Source organism: Oncorhynchus keta, chromosome 13 (assembly GCF_023373465.1).
Source record: "Oncorhynchus keta strain PuntledgeMale-10-30-2019 chromosome 13, Oket_V2, whole genome shotgun sequence".
Lineage (NCBI taxonomy): Eukaryota > Metazoa > Chordata > Actinopteri > Salmoniformes > Salmonidae > Oncorhynchus > Oncorhynchus keta.
Window position 1 is genome coordinate 21,258,729 of NC_068433.1, and position 22,059 is coordinate 21,280,787.

Here is a 22,059-nt window from a genome sequence, read left to right on the forward strand (position 1 = left end):
AGCCTTGAGATAGAAGCTGTTTTTCAGTCTCTCGGTCCCAGCTTTGATGCACCTGTACTGACCTCGCCTTCTGGATGATAGCGGGGTGAACAGGCAGTGGTTCGGGTGGTTGATGTCCTTGATGATCTTTATGGCCTTCCTGTAACATCGGGTGGTGTAGGTGTCCTGGAGGGCAGGTAGTTTGCCCCGGTGATGCGTTGTGCAGACCTCACTACCCTCTGGAGAGCCTTACGGTTGAGGGCGGAGCAGTTGCCGTACCAGGCGGTGATACAGCCCGCCAGGATGCTCTCGATTGTGCATCTGTAGAAGTTTGTGAGTGCTTTTGGTGACAAGCCGAATTTCTTCAGCCTCCTGAGGTTGAAGAGGCGCTGCTGCGCCTTCTTCACGACGCTGTCAGTGTGAGTGGACCAATTCAGTTGGTCTGTGATGTGTATGCCGAGGAACTTAAAACTTGCTACCCTCTCCACTACTGTTCCATCGATGTGGATAGGGGGGTGTTCCCTCTGCTGTTTCCTGAAGTCCACAATCATCTCCTTAGTTTTGTTGACGTTGAGTGTGAGGTTATTTTCCTGACACCACACTCCGAGGGCCCTCACCTCCTCCCTGTAGGCCGTCTCGTCGTTGTTGGTAATCAAGCCTACCACTGTTGTGTCGTCCGCAAACTTGATGATTGAGTTGGAGGCGTGCGTGGCCACGCAGTCGTGGGTGAACAGGGAGTACAGGAGAGGGCTCAGAACGCACCCTTGTGGGGCCCCGTGTTGAGGATCAGCGGGGAGGAGATGTTGTTGCCTACCCTCACCACCTGGGGGCGGCCCGTCAGGAAGTCCAGTACCCAGTTGCACAGGGCGGGGTCGAGACCCAGGGTCTCGAGCTTGATGACGAGCTTGGAGGGTACTATGGTGTTGAATGCCGAGCTGTAGTCGATGAACAGCATTCTCACATAGGTATTCCTCTTGTCCAGGTGGGTTAGGGCAGTGTGCAGTGTGGTTGAGATTGCATCGTCTGTGGACCTATTTGGGCGGTAAGCAAATTGGAGTGGGTCTAGGGTGTCAGGTAGGGTGGAGGTGATATGGTCCAGACTGGCCCTAGGGCTCAGGTCCTCCGAGAGAAGATAATTAAAAAGAGAAAGAGAGAAAGAGAAAGAGAGAAAGAGAGAGAGAATTAGAGGCATACTTAAATTCACACAGGACAAGACAGGAGAAATACTCCAGATATAACAGACTGACCCTAGCCCCCCGACACAAACTATTGCAGCATAATTACTGGAGGCTGAGACAGGAGGGGTCGGGAGACACTGTGGCCCTGTCCGACTATACCCCCGGACAGGGCCAACCAGGCAGGATATAACCCCACCCACTTTGCCAAAGCACAGCCCCACACCACTAGAGGGATATCTTCAACCACCAACTTACTACCCTGAGACAAGGCTGAGTATAGCCCATGAAGATTTCCCCCACGGCAAAAACCCGAGGGGGGCGCCATCCCAGACAGGAAGATCACGTCAGAGACTCAACCCACTCAAGTGACGCACCCCTTTCAGGCACTAAACTATCTCTATATATGCTTCCATCATTTTTTACAACTGGTACTGGGTACCTTTAGAAGAGTCTTGTGAGGCTTGTGTTCATGAGAGTCTCATCGTTTATGTGAGAGTCTCAGCTTTCAATAATTTTTTATTTCACCTTTATTTAACCCGGTAGGCCATTTGATTACAAGTTCTCATTTACAACTGCGACCAGGCCAAGATAAAGCAAAGCAGTGCGACACAAACAACAACACAGAGTTACACATGGGATAAACAAATGTACAGTCAATAACACAATTGAAAAATCTATATACAGTGTGTGCAAATGTAGTAAGATAGAGTGGTAATAGTTGCTAGGCCAAACTGTTTGGACTCTACGTACATTTTTGTGAGAAGACCGGATTTCGGGATGTCTCATTGTCTGACAAACACCGCTCTAGATCTGCCACCTTTCACTGCAGATGTGGACGGGCGAGATCGGTGGAGGCGGTGAATTGAGAAGCAGCCCATGAAACGTTTGTATTATGTTAATTTGATTTCCTCAGGGCGCGACCATTGTAGGCCAAGGGTTCAAACATAACTGTCCTCCTGGTCAGAGTTCAATTCCTACTATGGTCTTTAGGACCCACCACTAAGGTGGTTTTCAGAAGTCTTTTTTTTCAGGTGGCATCCTGTCCTTTGACTGGCGCTATACAGGTGCTCACTGCATATTGATACCTTACTCACAGTACTCAAATGATTCACCATTGTACCTGAAACATCAGAAATGAGAGGACTGACATTGTATAGCTGTTGTCACAGTTATAGTCCTTAATATTTCACACACGACTTAATCTGGAAAAACCCTGGGCCATAGTTATAGCTTTTAAATAGGGCCAAGTTTTTCTTGGTCAGGCCACAAGTCAGATAAAACTAAGGGTCACATAACAACAGAAAAATCTGCCAACAGAAGAATCTCTTCACAATTTCTATCTTGTTTAATATGAACACTCATCCACAAATAGCCTTGTATTGACCTTTGAGTGGTGGAGGAGCGGGAAGTAGAATAGTATTCACCCGTAGTAGAGCTGGTGGTCTTCTGTGGCATGATTGGCTGGGAGCCAGCTGCAGTTCATGGCCTTAGAGGAGTAGATGGAACACAGGAAGTTCATCATCATCTCTGTTATAGGAGAGAGAGATTTACACCCAAGTCAATTACATTAACTTAACTCTTTAATATATAGGGCGATTTGGAACAGAGCCTTAGTCTGGGTGATGGGTTTGTTGGTTGGTTTGGTCTTTTATGTAAATATACTGTATATGTCTGTGGAAAATAATTTGACCTTAAATTTGCCCAGCAAAACTTAGAATAAATATTATTCAGTGCCAGACTACAAGGGCTGCTGCTAGGTGTGGGAGGAAGAAGGTATTTGTATAACTGCAGCACACCTGTAGAAGCATCAGAAAACAGTGTCCGGCAGACAGCCGTACATGTTCAACAGACATCTCTATTCGGTTCCATGAACGCTTCCTGCAGAACTCGTTCATCCAAGATAAAGTCACATTTCTTGGTGATAGGAGCTCGAAATAAAGAAACAATAGCAACACTTTTTATGGTCATGCTCAAGGGGGTTTTAATTAAGCAATAAGGCCCGAGGAGGTGTGGTATATGGCCAATACACCACGGCTAAGGGTTGATCATATGCACGATGCAACGCAGAGAATTTGTATGAGAATTTCACATACAACCTTTCGGGTGATTTCATAGCAGGACAAGAGGGAGAAGAAAATACTTTCATTCCATTTATACCAGATCTGGCTTGTTTATATTCAAAATCAATTGTTGATCAATGCACAGACCAAACCAAAGGTTATAAAATGAAGATATCCAATCAGGTTGAACCAGCCAACATCCTCTAGGAAGGGGGTCGCATCTAGGTGTGGTAATTTAAGGGAGTGGGCTTGGTTACAATAGAGATAATTCCTTTGAGTACAAAAGAGATTGTACCATACAGCGTCGTCAGAGTTCACTCTGAACAACCACACTTTACAACAAAGATCATACATCCATATAGATGGCATCAAAGTTTTAGATAGATGTCAAACATAGCTGCAGTAGTTTTATCCTATAAGCCCGTAGAAGTCTTTGGCCATTTGCCATGAGGCCAGAGGTGGCAGAGAGGACAGTTTAGGGCCGAGCCTACAAGACCAATCCTCCATACAGAATCTTTCCAGATTCTTGATATCTTTCATCTGCACTTATGGACTGCTCTCTTCAACTCAAACCAATAGAGTTCAAGTCCAGAGACTGATATGGCCATAGCAAAATGGTGATTTTTTTTGTTGTTGGTCAATTAACAATTTCTTTGTGGATTTTGATATGTGCTCTGGGTTACTGTCTTGCTGGAAGCCTCACTTGTGACATGGCATGTGTATTTGGAAAAAGTACTAATTTGTCATATTTGAGTAAAAGTGAAGATGGCTTGATAGAAAATGACTCAAGTAAAAGTAAAAGTAATCCAGTAAAATACTACTTGAGTAAAAGTCTAAAAGTATTCGGTTTTAGATTTACTTAAGTATCAAACGTAAATGGAATTGCTCAAATATACGTAAGTATCAAAAGTAATAGCATTCATAATGTATAATTCCTTGTAAAAAAGCAAACCAGACGGCACAATATATACAGTACCAGTCAAAAGTTTGGACACACCTACTCATTCAAGAGTAGAAAATAGTAAAAATAAAGAAAAACCCTACAAATGAGTAGGTGTGTCTAAACTTTTGACTGTTACTGTTACTGCAAAAAAATAAAATAATAATAATAATATATATATATAATTATTATTATACAGTTGATGACGGAAGTTTACATACACTTAAGTTGGAGTCATTGAAATTCATTTTTCAATTACTTCACAAATTTCTTGTTAACAAACTATAGTTTTGGCAAGTCGGTTAGGACATCTACCTTGTACATGACACAAGTCATTTTTCCAACAATTGTTTACAGACAAATTGTTTCACTTATAATTCACTGTATCACAATTCCAGTGGGTCAGAAGTTTACATACACTAAGTTGACTGTGCCTTTAAACAGCTTGGAAAATTCCAGAAAATGATGCCATGGCTTTAGAAGCTTCTGATAGGCTAATTGACATAATTTGAATCAATTGGAGGTGTATCTGCAGATGCATTTCAAGGCCTACCTTCAAACTCAGTGCCTCTTTGCTTGACACCATGGGAAAATGAAAAGAAATCAGCCAAGACCTCAGAAAAATTATTGTAGACCTCCACAAGTCTGGTTCATCGTTGGGAGCAATTTCCAAACGCCTGAAGGTCCCACGTTCATCTGTACAAACAATAGTACGCAAGTATAAACACCATGGGACCACACAGCCATCATACCACTCAGGAAGGAGACGTGTCCTGTCTCCTAGAGATTAATGTACTTTGGTGCGAAAAGTGCAAATCAATCCCAGAACAACAGCAAAGGACCTTGTGAAGATGCTGAAAGAAAAAGGTACAAAAGTATCTATATCCACAGTAAAACGAGTCCTATATCGACATAACCTGAAAGGCCGCTCAGCAAGGAAGAAGCCACTGCTCCAAAACCGACATAAAAAAAGCCAGACTGCGGTTTGCAGCTGCATATGGGGAGAAAGATTGTACTTTTCGGAGAAATGTCCTCTGGTCTGTTGAAACAAAAATAGAACTGTTTGGCCATAATGACCATCGTTACGTTTGGAGGAAAAAGGGGGAGGCTTACAAGCCGAAGAACACCATCCCAACCGTGAAGCACGGGGGTGGCAGCATCATGTTGTGGGGGTGCTTTCCTGCAGGAGGGACTGGTGCACTTCACAAAATAGATGGCAACATGAGGGAGGAAAATTATGTGGATACATTGAAGCAACATCTCAAAACATCAGTCAGGTTAAAGCTTGGTCGCAAATGGGTCTTCCAAATGGACAATGACCCCAAGCATACTTCCAAAGTTGTGGAAAATGGCGTAAAGACAACAAAGTCGAGGTATTGGAGTGGCCATCACAAAGCCCTGATATCCTATAGAAAAGTTGTGGGCAGAACTGAAAAAGCGTGTGCAAGCAAGGAGGATTACAAACCTGACTCAGTTACACCAGCTCTGTCAGGAGGGATGGGCTAAAATTCACCCAACTTATTGTGGGAAGCTTGTGGAAGGATACCTGAAACATTTGACCTAAGTTAAATAATTTATAATAATAATAATAATATATGCCATTTAGCTGACGCTTTTATCCAAAGCGACTTACAGTCATGTGTGCATACATTCTACGTATGGGTGGTCCCGGGAATCGAACCCACTACCCTGGCGTTACAAGCGCCATGCTCTACCAACTGAGCCACAGAAGGACCACAATGCCAATGCTACCAAATACTAATTGAGTGTATGTAAACTTCTGACCCACTGGGAATGTGATGAAATAAATAAAAGCTGAATAAGTCATTCTCTCTACTATTATTCTGACACTTCACATTCTTAAAATAAAGTGGTGATCCTGACTGACGTTTTTTAAAACTAGGATTACATTTTAGGAATTGTGAAAAACTGAGTTTAAATGTATCTGGTTAAGGTGTATGTAAACATCTGACTTCAACTGTATATAAAATAAATATTAACCCCATCCATCACCCCCCCCTCTTCGGAGGACACATATCTTGTTTGTTTTTTACAAGTTTTCTGCTACATATACTGTACATACATTTTACATACAGTAGACATTATACATACACATTTAGCATACATGGTACTTTTATATTAAGCAATCACATAATAATAATACATTACGAAACATAAACTCTTTAATCCCACCCCTCAGCCACTCTCAGCCCATCCTCCCTATCGCCATAGACCACCCTTGTTTGGTTTCCATGTGCCATGTATTTTTCAATTGTGCTGTGATGTTTTAGATATTTTGAACCTTTCTAATCGTATTGTATCTAACAATGAAAACCTATCCTACAAATATTATTATATCATTTATTGACTTGTAAGTGAATGTTGTGTTTTTTTTACCATCCCTTTTTTACAGTGACGAGAAACAAGCTATATCCGGGTCACGGCACCAATGTAACAGTTTAACTTTCGTCCGTCCCCTCGCCCCGACCCGGGCTCAAACCAGGAACCCTCTGTGCACACACAGACAACAGTCACCTACGAAGAATCGTTACCCATCGCGCCACAAAAGCCGCGGCCCTTGCAGAGCAAGGGGAACACCTACTTCAGGTCTCAGAGCAAGTGACGTCCCCGATTGAAACGCTATTAGCGCGCACCACAGCTAACTAGCTAGCCATTTCACATCTGTTACAGGGGCAATACCAGAATAAATTATCTAGTTATTCTGTCTCTTCGCAGAAAAATCTAGAGCTGAGATTGTTGTTTGCCCCATGTAGCATTATGTTGGTGGCAAGAATTTTGTGTAATAATTTCAATTGAAAAACTCAGTGTTGCATCAAGTGTTGTTTTTTGTACCAGTTCATAAACCATGTGCCAGGGAATCGGTACATTGAAAATCTATTCCCCCCAAAAACTACTTATGTAGTACTTTAAAGTATTTTTACTTAATACTTACACCACTGTTAAGAGGGTGAATTGGCAAGACAAAATATTTAAGTGCCTTTGAACGGGGTATGGTAGTAGTTGCCAGGCGCACCGGTTTGAGTGTGTCAAGAACTGGTTTTTCACGCTCAACAGTTCCCCTTGTGAATCAAGAATGGTCCACCACCCAAAGGACATCCAGCTAACTTGACACAACTGTGGGAAGCATTGGCATCAACATGGGCCAGCATCCCTGTGGAACGCTTTCAATACCTTGTAGAGTCCATGCCTCGACGAATTGAGGCTGTTCTGAGGGAAAAAGGGGGTGCAACTCAATATTAGGAAGGTGTTCCTAATGTTTGTACAGTCAGTGTACCAGTGTACCAGTCGTTAAAAGTTTCCCTCAGTATGTGTGTCATGTAGAGCAGTGGTTCCCAAACGTTATATAGTCCCGTACCCCTTCAAACATTCAACCTCCAGCTGCGTACCCCCTCTAGCACCAGGGTCAGCACACTCTCAAATGTTGTTTTTTGCCATCATTGTAAGCCTGTCACACACACATTATATGATACATTTATTAAACATAAGAATGAGTGTGAGTTTTTGTCACAACGTGGTTCGTGGAAAGTGACAAAGAGCTCTTATAGGACCAGGACACAAATAATAATAATCAATCATTTTGCTATTTATTTAGCAATCTTACATATAAGACATTATTTGTTCATCTAAAATTGTGAAACTCATCACAGGTTAATGAGAAGGGTGTGCTTGAAAGGATGCACATAACTCTGCAATGTTGGGTTGTATTGGAGAGAGTCTCCGTCTTAAATCATTTTCCACACACAGTCTGTGCCTGTATTTAGTTTTCATGCAAGTGAGGGCCGAGAATCCACTTTCACATAGGTACACCCAGATAGGCCAGTCAAGTGAGAAAATCGTTATCATGCAAGGGGACAGACAAGTGAAAACTATGGTCAGTAAAGAAAACGCTAAGCTCGTCTCTCAATTTAAAGAAAACGTGCCAATACTTTGCCCCTTGATAACCAGCGCACTTCTGTATGTTGTAAAAGCGTTACATGATCGCTGCCCATATCATTGCATAGTGCAGAAAATACACAAGAGTTCAGGGGCCTTGCTTTAATAAAGTTAACCATTGTCAGGCATTCCTTTGGCAGCAAGAGCCTCTCGGTGGATGCTGCAGTATACCCAAGTGGCGTCGGGAGCAACTGCTTGCACGTATGTTAACACTCCACTATGTCTCCCTGTCATGGCTTTTGCACCATCAGTACAGATACCAACACATCTTGACCACCAAAGTCCATTTGATGTCACAAAACTGTCCAGTACTTTAAAAATATCCTCTCCTTGTCCTGGTTTCCAGTGGTTTGCAGAAGAGGATGTCTTCCTTAATTGACACCCCATAAACGTAAAACATACATATACCAGGAGCTGTGCCAGGCCCGCCATGTCTGTTGACTCATCCAGCTGTAACACATAGAATTCACTGACTTGTATGCGAAGCAGTAATTGTTACAAAACATATCCTGCCATGTCAACGATGCGCCGTGATGCAGCGTTGTTTGATGAAAGCATTGTCTGTATAATTTTTTGGGCCTTTTCCCCCAGCATTGTCCCAGCCATATATGTGGCAGCAGGAAGAATTAAGTCCTCCACAATAGTATGGGGCTTGCCTGTCTCAGCCACTGGTAGCTCACCATATGAGACGCTTCCAGCCCCTTCTTATTAATGGTATTTGTTGCTTTTATACATGTCTTACTACTCAAAAGTCTCTTAATTATCGCTCAAAAAACTTCCATGGCTTATTTTTCAAATGTACATGTTTTGTTTCTGAGTGAAGGTTTCTTCAAGTTGTAAGATAGTACTTTTGCACATGTAACACACTGTGGCTGAGGAAAAGCACTACTCCCAATATAAGTGAACCCCAAATCATTGTAGTTCTCATCATATTTGCGCCTCTTTGATGGTCCAACGTCCCTGTCTGATGTTCGGTGCATTCCGGGGTAAGGTGTCAATAGCTCTTCGGCTGCATCAGATTCACCACTGTCAGTGTCGATGCTAGCTGGTCTAACAACAAATGTTGAATGACTGATGCTAGCATTGGATATGCTCGTGGAAGCAGAACAACTTGTGTCATTGACAGGTGCAGGTGTAGTACTGCTGGTAGTAGCAGCAGTACTACCAGTGGAGCTGGTATGTGTCTCTATGGATGCGGGATTTACTTTTATTTAACCATTTATCCATTTTCCCGAAAACGGAAAGAGCAGCAGCTACCTTTGACTACATACCGGCCGTTGGTGGAATTCCCGCGAGAGAGTAACGGTTAATGTGATTGGATGTTAATTATTTGACTAGTCACCCTGTATTTGACATTGTGTTCTTTCGCTGATCACTAACGTTAGATGGTTTAATTACATTTGTGAAGATGTGAAAATGTGAAGATTTGTAATTTTACAAAAAATTATATATTTTTGTTTTTATTTGGCTTGTTTTTTTTTTTGTGGTTTTTATTTGGCGTATCCCCGACGGCATTGCGCGTACCCCGGTTTGGGAATGAATACCTGATGTAGAGGATTGTGAACTTCTGCATTTTTCAGTTCTTGCTCCGACAGGCCTGTGTTCGTGCCGATGTTGTTTTTGAAAATGTACCAGAAAACATAGTGCGAGTGCGAAACTTTGTTTCTGTTGCACGACTGAAGGATGAGATAAAATTCTTGAGGAAATCCAAAACGATGATTACTCATCACTCACAGCAGTTAAAAGAAGATCGCTTACTGGATAGGCAGACAGAACAATGTAAGTCTGAGTATTTCTGTTTTTAGTTCACATTTCTGTTGGCATAATGGGATGCTATTCCTTTCAAGTGCAATGGGATATCATCACATCAGATATGAACAGGTCTCTCACATGAAATAGATTTGACCTATTTCAATTGGATCATCTGTATAAATCAAGGATACTTGGATCAATTAATGATGCATGACTTATTACCACCCAATGAAGACTTGGACATTGAATATGTTACTTTAGATTTGTAACAGTAGTTGATGAATATGTACATAAGGACTTTATAACACGTTAATTAGGCCCATGCACTATTTGGAAACAGTGTGAGATTTGCATATTGGCATGAGGCTTGGCTACCATTTCTATGACTCACAGGCCTGCTTCCTTTTTTCCCAGCAGAGTGCAGTCTTATTGTGACGCACAGGAAAACTTCATGAGTCAGTCTGTGTGTTAACAGGGTGTACAATGTGTGTTCATGTAGGTGTACAAGTACGAGAGGCTAGTGATTATACAGTTCTCGGACACAGTGTTTTATAAACATTATAATTTCTCACATATTGCAGTACTGTTACTTACTGACATGCTCCAACATCAAATGATAAGCAGTAGATGAGTGTGTGTGTGTGTGTGCGCGTGTGTGTGTGTGACCACTACAGTTGGTGTGGACTCTGCCAGGAAGGAATGAATGGGAGTGAGATCCGGAAATCCAATATCAACTCAGACTGACTGCCAATAAAGACAATTTTGTGAGGTCCACAGTAGCGAGATAGGAGACAGACAATCTAACACGTGGATGAAATGTAAGCAGTGTATAGTAAAAATTATAGTATTATAATTGTAAGATAGCAATGTATCAAACTTGCAGGCAAGAACACACAGGAACAAAACACACTGGTATGCAGCTTTCAAATAGGGGCTTAATGTCTCAATTCACCCATTTGACTTCCTTTAGTGTTGACCTGTTTTTCATAGTACACATTCTCTTAAGATATAATGAATTGAATCGAGAGTAACAAGCATCGACGCGTCACTCACTCAGCGTGAGGGAGGATTTCATCACAGCATCAGTTTCGGGATTTCTCAATTCAATGCCAAAAACAGCTACACTCTTCCAACTTTCTCCCATCATATCAGCCACTGTGCTTCTGCCTCTGCATTGCTTGCTCTTTGGGGTTTTACACAGTGTATTTTTTAAGCACTTTGTTGACAACTGCTGATGTACATTTGATTGATATCACACTGACTATATGTCTTTAAGGAATCCCTCTGTGAAAATAAAAAGGGAGGTATCACTCACATGACTCAGTTATTTGTTGATGGATTTATTCTCTCAACACCTACACTCTGGATTGATTCTCATAGCAGGTACACAAGGCCTTGCTTGACATGCCCATTGGTTCGTCTGTGAGCATGTTACACTTATCTCTAGTTCGGAACAGACCAGATAACAGGTTTAAGCTGTTCAGCAGGTCCTCTACAAAGTACGTTTCTCCTTCCGGGTTGTTAAAAAGGACATGGCAATCTTACCAAGGAAGAGTCTCTGCATGGATGGAGGTGTGATGTGAACGATACTCAATGAGTGAGTGTGTGTGGTGATATCAATTAGTCATTAATGCAGAAGAATAACGTTCCATAAGACAGCATGTGAAATTAAAAAAAACAAATAAATAAAAATACGTGTTGCACAAAACATTTCCTTAACACACAAAACTCTAAATATATATTTCACCAACATTTGTACATACTATAGATACACCTGCACAACCTATTTACACATAGCAATGCAGGTTGATAACAATAGAGTCACAACAATCTAGCTCACATTAGCAGCATATAGCCCTTGATAGGCATACTGCATCCCAAATGGCACTCTGTTCCCTACATAGTGCACTACTTTTGACCAGAGCCCTATGGGCCCTGGACAAAAATAACACACTATACATGTAGTGAATAGGGAGCGATTTGGGACACATCTTCCTGTATGTCAATGTCCTAAAGTCCCTGCCCAGAGGTCTGGCCTTTTATGGCACAGGTAGTGCACTCATTTCACAGAGGTTCACAGCTTCAAGTACCTCTTTGTCCCCAAATAATTACATGATCAACCGGGTTGATCAGTCAGATAAAGACTGTGGTGCTGCCTGCGCATCTCTTCAGGCACTGCCACCAATGTCCTATTTGGTCGGGGAGTGCGGTTTAGGAGTCCAGCCCCTCCTCGTTTCCTGCACTGGCTTTCTGATAACCTCTGACATTTGACCTAAGACCCCAAGCCTTGGGTTGCAAAGGGTACATGAGAACAGTTCTTAGTATCTGCCAACACACGCAGGCACCCACGCACACACACACACACACACACACACACACACACACACACACACACACACACACACACACACACACACACACACACACACACACACACACACACACACACACACACACACACACACACACACACACACACGCACGCACGCACACAATCCAGAACAATACAGGAGTCAGTGAGTCGATAAGTCCTGACAGTTCCAGGACAAACAAAAGAAAAGGCGTCTCCATAGTCCATAGTCCACATACTTTCAGTCTGTATCCAACTCGTTAAGGTCGTCCATTGACTGTGGAGCTCCAACTCCTGACACTCTTCAGCAGTACAGTTAGGGTCCACCTTAAGATAGCTTACTTTGAGGGCCGGTCAATGACACTGAAGTCACTTGGCTCCCAGATCATACCGGGTCAGGTTGTTGCTGTATCTGTCTGTACAGTAGTAATCACTACTGGGTCAGTGTGTAGTCTCTCAGTGATCAGGCTGCATCATGGGAAGAGTATAGTCTTTCTCTAGGCTGATCTTACATTCCACCTCCTCCTCATCCGGGACATAGAGATTGCCTATGGAGCTCTGGAATACAGAGAGAAAAAGTTGGAGTGGCTTAGTGTGTGTTTAGGTCTGAGAATGTGTGTGTGGGGTGTGTTTGTGTCTGAGAATGTGTGTCTGTGGGTAAGGATGATGACCAGTGCCAACATCTAATTCCTTGTTGGTTCAACATAATATCATTGAAATGATATGGAAACAACGTTGATTCAACCAGTATGTGCCTGGTGGGAAGTATTGTAAGAGGACGTTTAGTATCTCCTGCATACACTGATGTTAACATTTCCAGTGAGTGAAGTTCAACAACAGCACCTTGCTGTGAGACCACTACTGATAGTGAAAGAGACCAGAGGATGTTGCTGTTCTAACCTTCAGTCCCTTATTGCTGTTCAGCATGTCCTTGAAAACCAGTGAGGGATGTGGAATCGTGGGGAAAACCTTCTCTCTGTGCCTGGAAAAGAACCACAAAAGAATTAGCTCCAAATTTAAACCCTGATCACCAAAATTGGCAATTCATTAAGCGAAAACACATTTGCTAGATATCTTCTGTCTATTAAGACATTCAATTAATTCTAAACCCCAACACACACACACACACACACACACACACACACACACACACACACACACACACACACACACACACACACACACACACACACACACACACACACACACACACACACACACACACACACACACACACACACACACAAACAGATATAGTGTATGTTTACTTACTTCATAAAACAACAAATTAAAAGGATGAGGAATAAGAAGACTACAGCTGGAATGACGACAGCAAACACAGTCATCGACCAATCATCCACACCTGAAAAGAATACAAGCAAAAATATCAGTGACCCGGTCTAATTCTAATCTTGACAAGTCTGTTACATTTAGCCAACATTCAATACACAAGTCTGTTACAACCACATATACTATTACAGAGACTATAGACTACTGGCATATTATATATGTTTTATTCTATTTGTCTTCTATTTTATTCGAAGGGGAACGTTTCAACTATTTCAATGGTAACACAATTACAGTACGTCACTGTGTTCTGAAAGAGGGAGAGAATGTAGAGAAAGAGGAGAAAGTACCATAGATTTCCTCTTCGCTCCAGTCGCTGCCTCCCTCCCCACACCATTTCGTATAGACTGCTTTAAGCTTGACTCTGTACTGGCATGTCTCGTCATATGAAACCATCACATGTTTCAATTGTATTTCTTTACTCTGGAAGAAACATACACAGAACCATGAGTGGAACTCAAGTAGTGGTACACTCGTAGGAAAAAAAGGTGCTATCTAGAACCTAAAAGGGTTATTCGGCTGTCCCCATAGGAGAGACCTTTGAAGAACCTTTTTTGGTAACCAGGTAGAACTCTTTTGGGTTCCATGTAAAACCCTTTCCACAGATGGTTCTGCATGGATACCAAAAGGAGTTCTACCTGGAACCAAAAAGGGTTCTCCTATGGGGACAGCCATAGAACCCTTTTTTTTTATTTTAAGCGTGTACTATTTGACTGACACACACAGCCACACAAACAAACAGCAGATGTCCAATGCCCACTCATCCTAACACATTCAGTAGGTCTGTAAAAACAATGTAAACATTGTCCAGTGACTAAAGCTCTATTTCTTTATTGGTGTAATTCACATAAGTGGCCTGTCTCATGTTGACAATAGCAGAACGCCCAACCCTTCATCTGACCCATTTTCTGTCTGCAGCCATCTAAACTTAGGCCTCATTATCTGTTTATAAATCATCAAAATGTATTTTATATCAGTGAGACCAACGTGTATAACAACGGCGCGACCGAGTGACGTCGGCGCAACCCATAATTAACTAGTTTAAATGAAATATGAAACAATAGAAAACACTCTTCTGGGAAACATAAAAACGGACAAAAAAAGGCACTTGCCAGGTTGTCAATGTAAATATGAATTTGTTATGAACTAGTTTCACCTGGATAAATAAAGGGAGACGTAAATGTAAATAAAAATATACACACATCCACGAGCAGTTGACACTTGCTGTAGTTAAAGATGTACTTCCAGCAGTGGACAGCGCCTATGTCCGGAGGGTCCCAGCTCAGGATGAGATTCCTTCCTGTCTCTGTTATCTTCACCTTAGGGGCCGGGGCCTTGACTGAAGAGAATTAGACATATAGTATAACATTAGATAAATGAGAGTATTGGTAATGTCAACAATATTTGCATACTTGAGAGTTTAGTAGTATCATGGAATTAGTTGTTCAATTGTTCAATTGGAATGTACCCCCATAGGTTGGTGAGATGGTTGAAACTGCATGAATTTGAATAGTTGCAAAAAAAAATCTATATTTATATATTTTTTTGCAACAAATAAAAATTCTTGCAGTTAATGATAATGGGACTGAGGTAGGGGAGAGAGAAAAACATGAGCCCCATTCTGCATGGAGAGCTCTGAGCGGTACGCTCTGATCTATTCAGTTGTGGGGGTTGGTAGTCAGACACGCTATGCTGTACGATAAACAGTTTACTTTGAGTTAAGTCAGGTCACTCGCTCTCTCGGTCCCTCTCCCCTCTCCCATAGAGTGTGTTTCAAGTTTGGGGAAGTTCATTTTCACCATTAAAATTCTCCCTTATAATAAAGCATTCCATGCATCTATCATCGCATTTGCAGACTTATGCAATATTGCCTACTATTCCTAAGGTGATTAGTTGATTGGATAGTCACAATTTAGGCTAATAATATAATTGAATCACTGTTCACAAAAAAAGACTGCAGTGTTCAGTGCATGGCTGAGGGTGTAGAGTAGGCCTAGGCTACGGGATATGTTTAATGCAATTCTACTGTACTTGATGTATTTAATATGACAACAATGACAGGGTAGTGTAGGCTACTGCTGACTCTGACAAACAGATCAATAAAAACCACCTTGTCTGCAACCATCTAGTCTGGCCTATGAACAGGGGAGACACAAATTGTACATTATGAAGTCCATCTAACCTGAAGGAGGGAATTATTGTCCTAAAATAAAATTTCAGGTGGCACTGACTCAATGATAAAGGGTGAATATGTGCACAGCGCACTCAATGGGGATATGGCTGATGCTCTCAGCTGGTGCCAATAAGTTTGTTTACTGTTCGCTCAAATTGCGAATTTTGCTAATTAAAAGACAGATTAGAGTATTTTCATTGTCTTCTCTTTACAGCAACAGGCATTTACTTTCCAAACTATGCCATCAGAGAGCCAGCTGTGCCATCAGAGACTCTGGGTTCGCGCCCAGGCTCTGTCGTAACCGGCTGCGACCGGGAGGTCCATGGGAGGTCCATGGGGTGACGCACAATTGGCCTAGCGTCGTCAGGGTTAGGGAGGGCTTGGTCGGTAGGGATGTCCTTGTCTCATTGCGCACCAGCGACTCCTGTGGCGGGCCGGGCGCAGTGCGCGCTAGCCAAGGTTGCCAGGTGCACGGTGTTTCCTCCGACACATTGGTGCGGCTAGCTTCCGGGTTGGATGCGCGCTGTGTTAAGAAGCAGTGCGGCTAGGTTGGGTTGTGTATCGGAGGACGCATGACTTTCAACCTTTGTCTCTCCCGAGCCCGTACGGGAGTTGTAGCGAGACAAGATAGTAGCTACTACAACAATTGGACACCATGAAATTGGGGAGAAAAAGGGGTAAAAATAATAATAATAAAAAATAAATAAAAAATTGTTTGAATGTTTTTCAGATTATACCATGAGGATATCGTAAACATCTGTTTTGAACTGTTAAAAAATGTGCTATGGAGTTATTCTTACCATGATTTCTAGGAAGCACCAGGAAGTTATTCTGTACAGATAAGCCATCGAGAGTCCCATTGACCTTGAAGTAGACGTCATATTGAAGGAAGGATCCTCTCAGGTGACATCCTGTCCTCTGACCATCTCTGTACTGGTACTCACTGCATGCTGCTATGTGGGAGGGACCAAGGTACCTGAAACATAAGGGATGAGAGGGATGACAATCTGTCACTGCTCAGCTAAACAGACACAAATATCAGATTTTTTTAAACAGCTGTAACTGGCAATCTAGAGCAAAAAATTGCCTTATATGATAACAAATCAAGTAAAAAACACAATATATATGTTATTATTATTTATTTTTTACATAGTGGCACAGCCAGTACACAAGGTGCCATATATCGCCTCTCTTCCATTCTTTTGGGAGAGCCCTGATTCATTTTAAAATAGTTCTCACCCATAGTAGAGCTGGAGGTCTGAGGCCTGATTGGCTGGGAGCCAGCTGCAGTTCATGGCCTTAGAGGAGTAGAGGGAACACTGGAAGTTCTTCACCAACTCTGTTATAAGAGAGAGAGAGAGAGAGAGAGAGAGAGAGAGAGAGATAGAGGAAGAGAGATAAAAAACATTGCCATGAGTCGAGACCACAAAAACAGTATCTGACAAAGACTCATGCAGATCTAAATATTGTCCTGATAAAAAAGCAGGTTGGTATTTATTGAGATGACGCATGTACTGGAGGCAGCTCTGTAGAGTGGTCACTAGCTGGCACAGCCACAAAGTCATCAAATGAGATTTTAACCATAACCACACTGCTAACCCTAATGCCTAATCCTAACCTTAATTTAAGACCAAAAAGCACATTTTCGTTTTCAGCTGGCCCACCTTGCTCAGTTTTGCCCCCAGGGCAAGAATCATGACAATAAAAGCCAATCTGCAATAAAACATGTTAACATGAAGAAACGTTTCTATTCTCTATGGTAACACTTCACTGGGAATTGTGTTCAGCTTTAAGGTCATTGTTTTTATTTTCTGTATGCATAAAAGCCTTGTTTCAATACTTTGGATAGGCATATATAAAGTACAAATAAAAACAAGGGCATTTTAAACACGAAAAATGATATTAATTTCAGCACAATGTTTGTATTACAGTAGACACATTGGATAAAGTTAAGGAGTTCACAAGTCCCAATTCATATTGGGGCAAATTTTAACTTCCACTTTAGTTAAAATGTTCACTAAGGGTGCGTTTGTAAATTCACTCTAGGCTTTCTACATCGATTTCAGAGCACTCTCGCCGGAGTATTACAGAGCACACAACACCTGTTGGATATGATCGGTGTCAGTAAATGTCGGCAAAATAACGTAATTAAATTGTTGCCAGTAGCACAGTTACAGTCACCAACGCTCTGGATAACATGAAAACAGAATAACCGCATCTTCTAGGGCAAGTAAAATGGTCGGAGTGAGGCGTTCTCTCATTTGTGTCTGGAAGTAGCTAGCTAGCAAGCTAGTCAGAACACTTGGATCAACCCTACTCCTCCGCCAGAGCGTCCAGTGAGCGCTCTGAAAGCTCCGAGAGCGAAACGCTCTGAATTTACAAAGGGACAATCTGACAAAGCTCTGAATTTACAAACGCCCAGAGTCAACGCACCCTTAGTCGTGCATTGAGATCAATGGGAGACTAAGTGAAAATTCGAAGTTAGGGTTGGAAGTTAGGATTCACCTCACAGTAATCGTTACCTACCTGTGGGTTTAGGTTTAGAGATGCTGACAGGTTTGCTTATGCTTCTGCCTGTACAGTGTTTGGGGTTTGTTTTCACTGTGTAATTCACTGCATCATTCGTAGTGACATTGTACTCTTTATACAAGCTGAAAGTTGACATTAATATGGGCTTCTCCTGTGAAAAAAAATGGAATCACTGTCAATTCACATTCTACAAAGTATTAGTGTTAGGTATTTAATATGATGTATATTATTATTGAATAATATCACTTTGTAACAGATTACTTTATAATAGTTTATGATCGCTTTATATGCATAAATAGGCTACGTTTTGCAATTCATTCTGTGCATAAAAAACTGTTTGTATTATTAATCAATTCCAAATGTACTTTTGTTTCATTTTTCCTTTTCATGGGCCTGAGTGCACTCGACTCACCTCACCGATCGTTGTAGTGATCATGTAGTTCACCTTGCATGATGCATCTAAATCAGTTGGTGCGTTCCACGACAGCTTTATACGGAATTCAGACTCCCACGTCAATGACAGGTTGAGCGGCTCAGGGAGAGCTGAAGAGGTGACAAGAGACGAGCAGTGTAAACTACTCTGTGTGGCAATGTGATGACCAACTGCTATATATGCTATAATATATATATATATATATAGTGTGTGTGTGTGTGTATATATATATTATAGCATATACATATATACATATATATACATATACATACATACATACATACATACATACATACATACATACATACATACATACATACATACATACATACATACATACATACATATATATATGACTCACCGGGGCAAAGTAACAAGGCCACACAACAAGACTACATCACTAATAATCATAGTCAATAAATGTCAAATTAATACACGTTTTCATGTAGGCAGAAGTTACAAGGGAATCCAACATGTATTTTAAACAGATTATTTTATCATTATCTAAACTTCTCATTCCGACGTCGGTTTCGGGAAATGGACAGGAAATCCTACTTTTCCTAAAGTCTTGCCAACTGAAAATAGCAGTACCTTTCTCAGCTGCAACCTCTAGTGCGACCAAATGAATAAAGTATCGTAGAACCAAGAGAAAATCCAAATGTTTCAAAATCATGTTGTCCGGTGCGTAATTTCTGGCGGACTGCGCCTCCTCAAAATCGCCAGGAATTCCAAAGGTAAGACAATAATTGTCGAGCAGTTGTCTCCCAAACAGAGCGAACAAATAGAAGTGCCTCACGTCCAGATCAATATAAACAAAAGCAAACACCGGATTTACACCCGCGAGCGAGTTATCAATACATTCATACCGTCTATGATTCCATTTCGTGTGACAGCGAGGGCTTCTGTCGCGCATCGGATTGGCAAATAGGGCGGAGTTTGTATGGAGCAATAGCTCAAAGCTACGACAGTACAGAATAGGATATCCTTACCATTTTGACAGTGTCAGTCATTCGTTTTCCTCATTGGATAACATCCCCTATAATACACCTCCTCCTGTTTATGAGTATTGTGTAGGCTTGAACATCACAATAATAAAGTGAATAATAACTAAATGGATAAAGTTAATACAACCAACTTTTTCGCAAAAACTTTTTTTTAATTGAAAAAATGGCTTAACAAAGATATATTGAACAAGCATCTGTACTTAGATACAGTGTAATTACAATGGCAAATCAAAATCAGACACAATCAGAGAAATACGACTATTCTCAAACCAACGCAAACATTGGTCCAGAAACAGCACAAATATAAATATGTAGCTACACGCACGCACGCACCTTTCTTCTTTTACAGCAAAACATTATATACATCTGCATATTATTATCATCTATCTGCTAATTTCAGTGTAGCACTTGTGAAATACTGTACAATCAGCATGTGTTGGAGTTGTATTATTACTTGAAATAGGACAGGATACTTTTCTGAGGAGAGATGTAAGGACTAGCAGATCAATAGGTCCAGCCAGCTGATAGATCCCTCAAATTCAAATCTGAACCTCAAAGTCAGTTCCACTGCTTTCTTTTTTTCATTGTTCCCCTCTAATCAGGGACTGATTTAGACCTGGGATACCAGGTGGGTGCAATGCATGATCAGGTAGAACAGAAAACGAGTAGTACCCCGGACCTTGTAAGGTAAGATTTGAATACCGCTGTGATAGAGACATCAATCAAAATCAACAGCCTGGTCCCACAATAGTAGGTCTTTTGACCAATCAGATAAGAATTACACTGCCTGTGTAAACGCAGCCTATGAGTTGGCAAGACAGCACAAACAGATCTGGGACCAGGCTAATCAATCATCGTTGACTTAATGTCAAAGAACACACCCCATGTCAGAACATAAAGTTCAACATCTTAAGAAACTGTCTGAGCATTGGGTTATTACAGAGTGACTGACAATTTGACATCATAGAGTATACTGCATTAAACCTTACTGTACATCTTTCTTATAGACTAATACTGACAACCGATGGGTTACTCTTGGTTTGTTCCTAAAACATCAGCAATATAAGCCACCTTAGACCATTGCAGAATAGACTCCCAGCACTTAAATGTAATGCATTTGCTCTCTGAAGCAACCATTTGATGCAGTGTGCAAGGCAAACAACAGCTTTGCATTGATTATGGACAAAAGGCAGCCATTACCTGGGTCATGTTTAGCAGGGCACAACCGTAGCAAAATGGTTTGCAACGTAACACAATAATCTGTGTTTTTATTGGACAAATTCAGGTAGTAGTACCGCCCTGTTTCAAAACGTTCCACCCCTACTGAACACACCCAGATTATCCACATACCGTACATGACTTATCTCTTTAGAAGGTAGGTAGGCTAATATCTGCAGTGGTAAAGTGTTAACACCATAGAAACCGTTTCTATTTGAATGGTCAACACTGCCTTTGATTGAAGAGATTAAGTCAATCTGCATAGAGCTTTGAGTTGCAACAGTCCAGAATTTAAACAAATGAAACATTACAAAATAACATCTCCCCCTCGCCATTAAAGAATACAAGTAATTCAAAAATCTGGTCGTTCAAGAGAAAAAAGTGCAATGTCACTTAATTACATGACTCAACAGCAAGACCTGACATTTTATCAATTTCGTAATATCGGTAGTACATAATACATTCTCCAAATACTGCTCGCATACAGATGGGCCAAGATATCAGAATATCTCGGCCGTCGTAGCAGACATCTTGGTGAGCTCAGTTATGTAACACTATTCAGGAAGTTTGAGAAGGCAAATGGGAATAGCAAGGCCAATATGCCAAGTCATACTGACCAGTGCTCCTCCCAAAGTACATTATAAACAGGTTTCCAGTTTGTGGTGTGGAGCGAGGGAGTCGACAAGTCCAGTTTGGATCCAACTAGCAGAGGGTGTGTGTGTGTGTGTGTGGGGGGGTAGCTCTACTCTGTGTTACAGTCACTTTAGCCCAGGTCTGTAGAGGTCCCACTGATGGCACGGAATACGTGTAAGGAGTTCTGGAGCAGCGAACGCATCATATCCTCCTGGAAGATCTAGGGTGACAGAGTCAGATACAACAACACACATCATTACCATCATTGGTCAACCAGTCATGTGATAGCAATACATGTGTCGCAGGGATACACGCATATAATGGTGTTTTTGAAAAGAAATGACAAATCCATCAAAATGGAGCCCAGGGTGTCTTGCCAGAACAGCATGGGGACACAGACCTTCGTTCAAATACATTGAGCGTTTGCTAAAGCCACCTGGAGTGATTGGAGGTTTGATGCGGACACACCCAGACAGACACACAGTTGCCACATACACTGAGTGTACAAA

The 22,059-nt window shown here is 41.6% G+C and overlaps 2 protein-coding genes across 8 annotated transcripts in view; both read right to left on the reverse strand.

Moving 5' to 3' along the window:
- Nucleotides 1-11,182: 11,182 nt before the first annotated feature.
- On the reverse strand, nt 11,183-19,614 carry il13ra1 (interleukin 13 receptor, alpha 1). The gene is made up of 10 exons (XM_035783631.2): nt 19,287-19,614; nt 18,675-18,805; nt 18,260-18,413; nt 16,973-17,072; nt 16,534-16,709; nt 14,763-14,899; nt 13,851-13,983; nt 13,486-13,576; nt 13,114-13,195; nt 11,183-12,771 (listed from the first exon to the last, which is right to left on the reverse strand). Exons 1-10 carry the CDS (start codon nt 19,606-19,608, stop codon nt 12,670-12,672), a joined length of 1,428 nt encoding a protein of 475 aa, XP_035639524.1. The 5' UTR covers nt 19,609-19,614; the 3' UTR covers nt 11,183-12,669.
- Nucleotides 19,615-19,830: 216 nt separating this feature from the next.
- dock11 (dedicator of cytokinesis 11) overlaps nt 19,831-22,059 on the reverse strand; it is a 102,722-nt gene continuing 100,493 nt past the window's right edge. For all 7 annotated transcript variants that reach the window (XM_035783636.2, XM_052459689.1, XM_035783634.2 and 4 more), the window contains one exon: nt 19,831-21,770. In XM_035783636.2, the coding sequence (XP_035639529.2) occupies nt 21,681-21,770 (90 nt within the window). In that variant the 3' untranslated portion in view covers nt 19,831-21,680. The remainder of the gene's footprint in view (nt 21,771-22,059) is intronic.

Bases quoted from the DNA above. Each gene is read 5' to 3' on its own strand.
- il13ra1 (XM_035783631.2), bottom strand. From the start codon at position 19,608: ATGCGCGACAGAAGCCCTCGCTGTCACACGAAATGGAATCATAGACGG. The intron at 18,414-18,674 runs GTGAGTCGAGTG...TTTTTTTCACAG, and splicing joins TCACTACAACGATCGGTGAG to GAGAAGCCCATATTAATGTC. The intron at 12,772-13,113 runs GTTAGAACAGCA...TCTGTATTCCAG, and splicing joins ACAGCAATAAGGGACTGAAG to AGCTCCATAGGCAATCTCTA.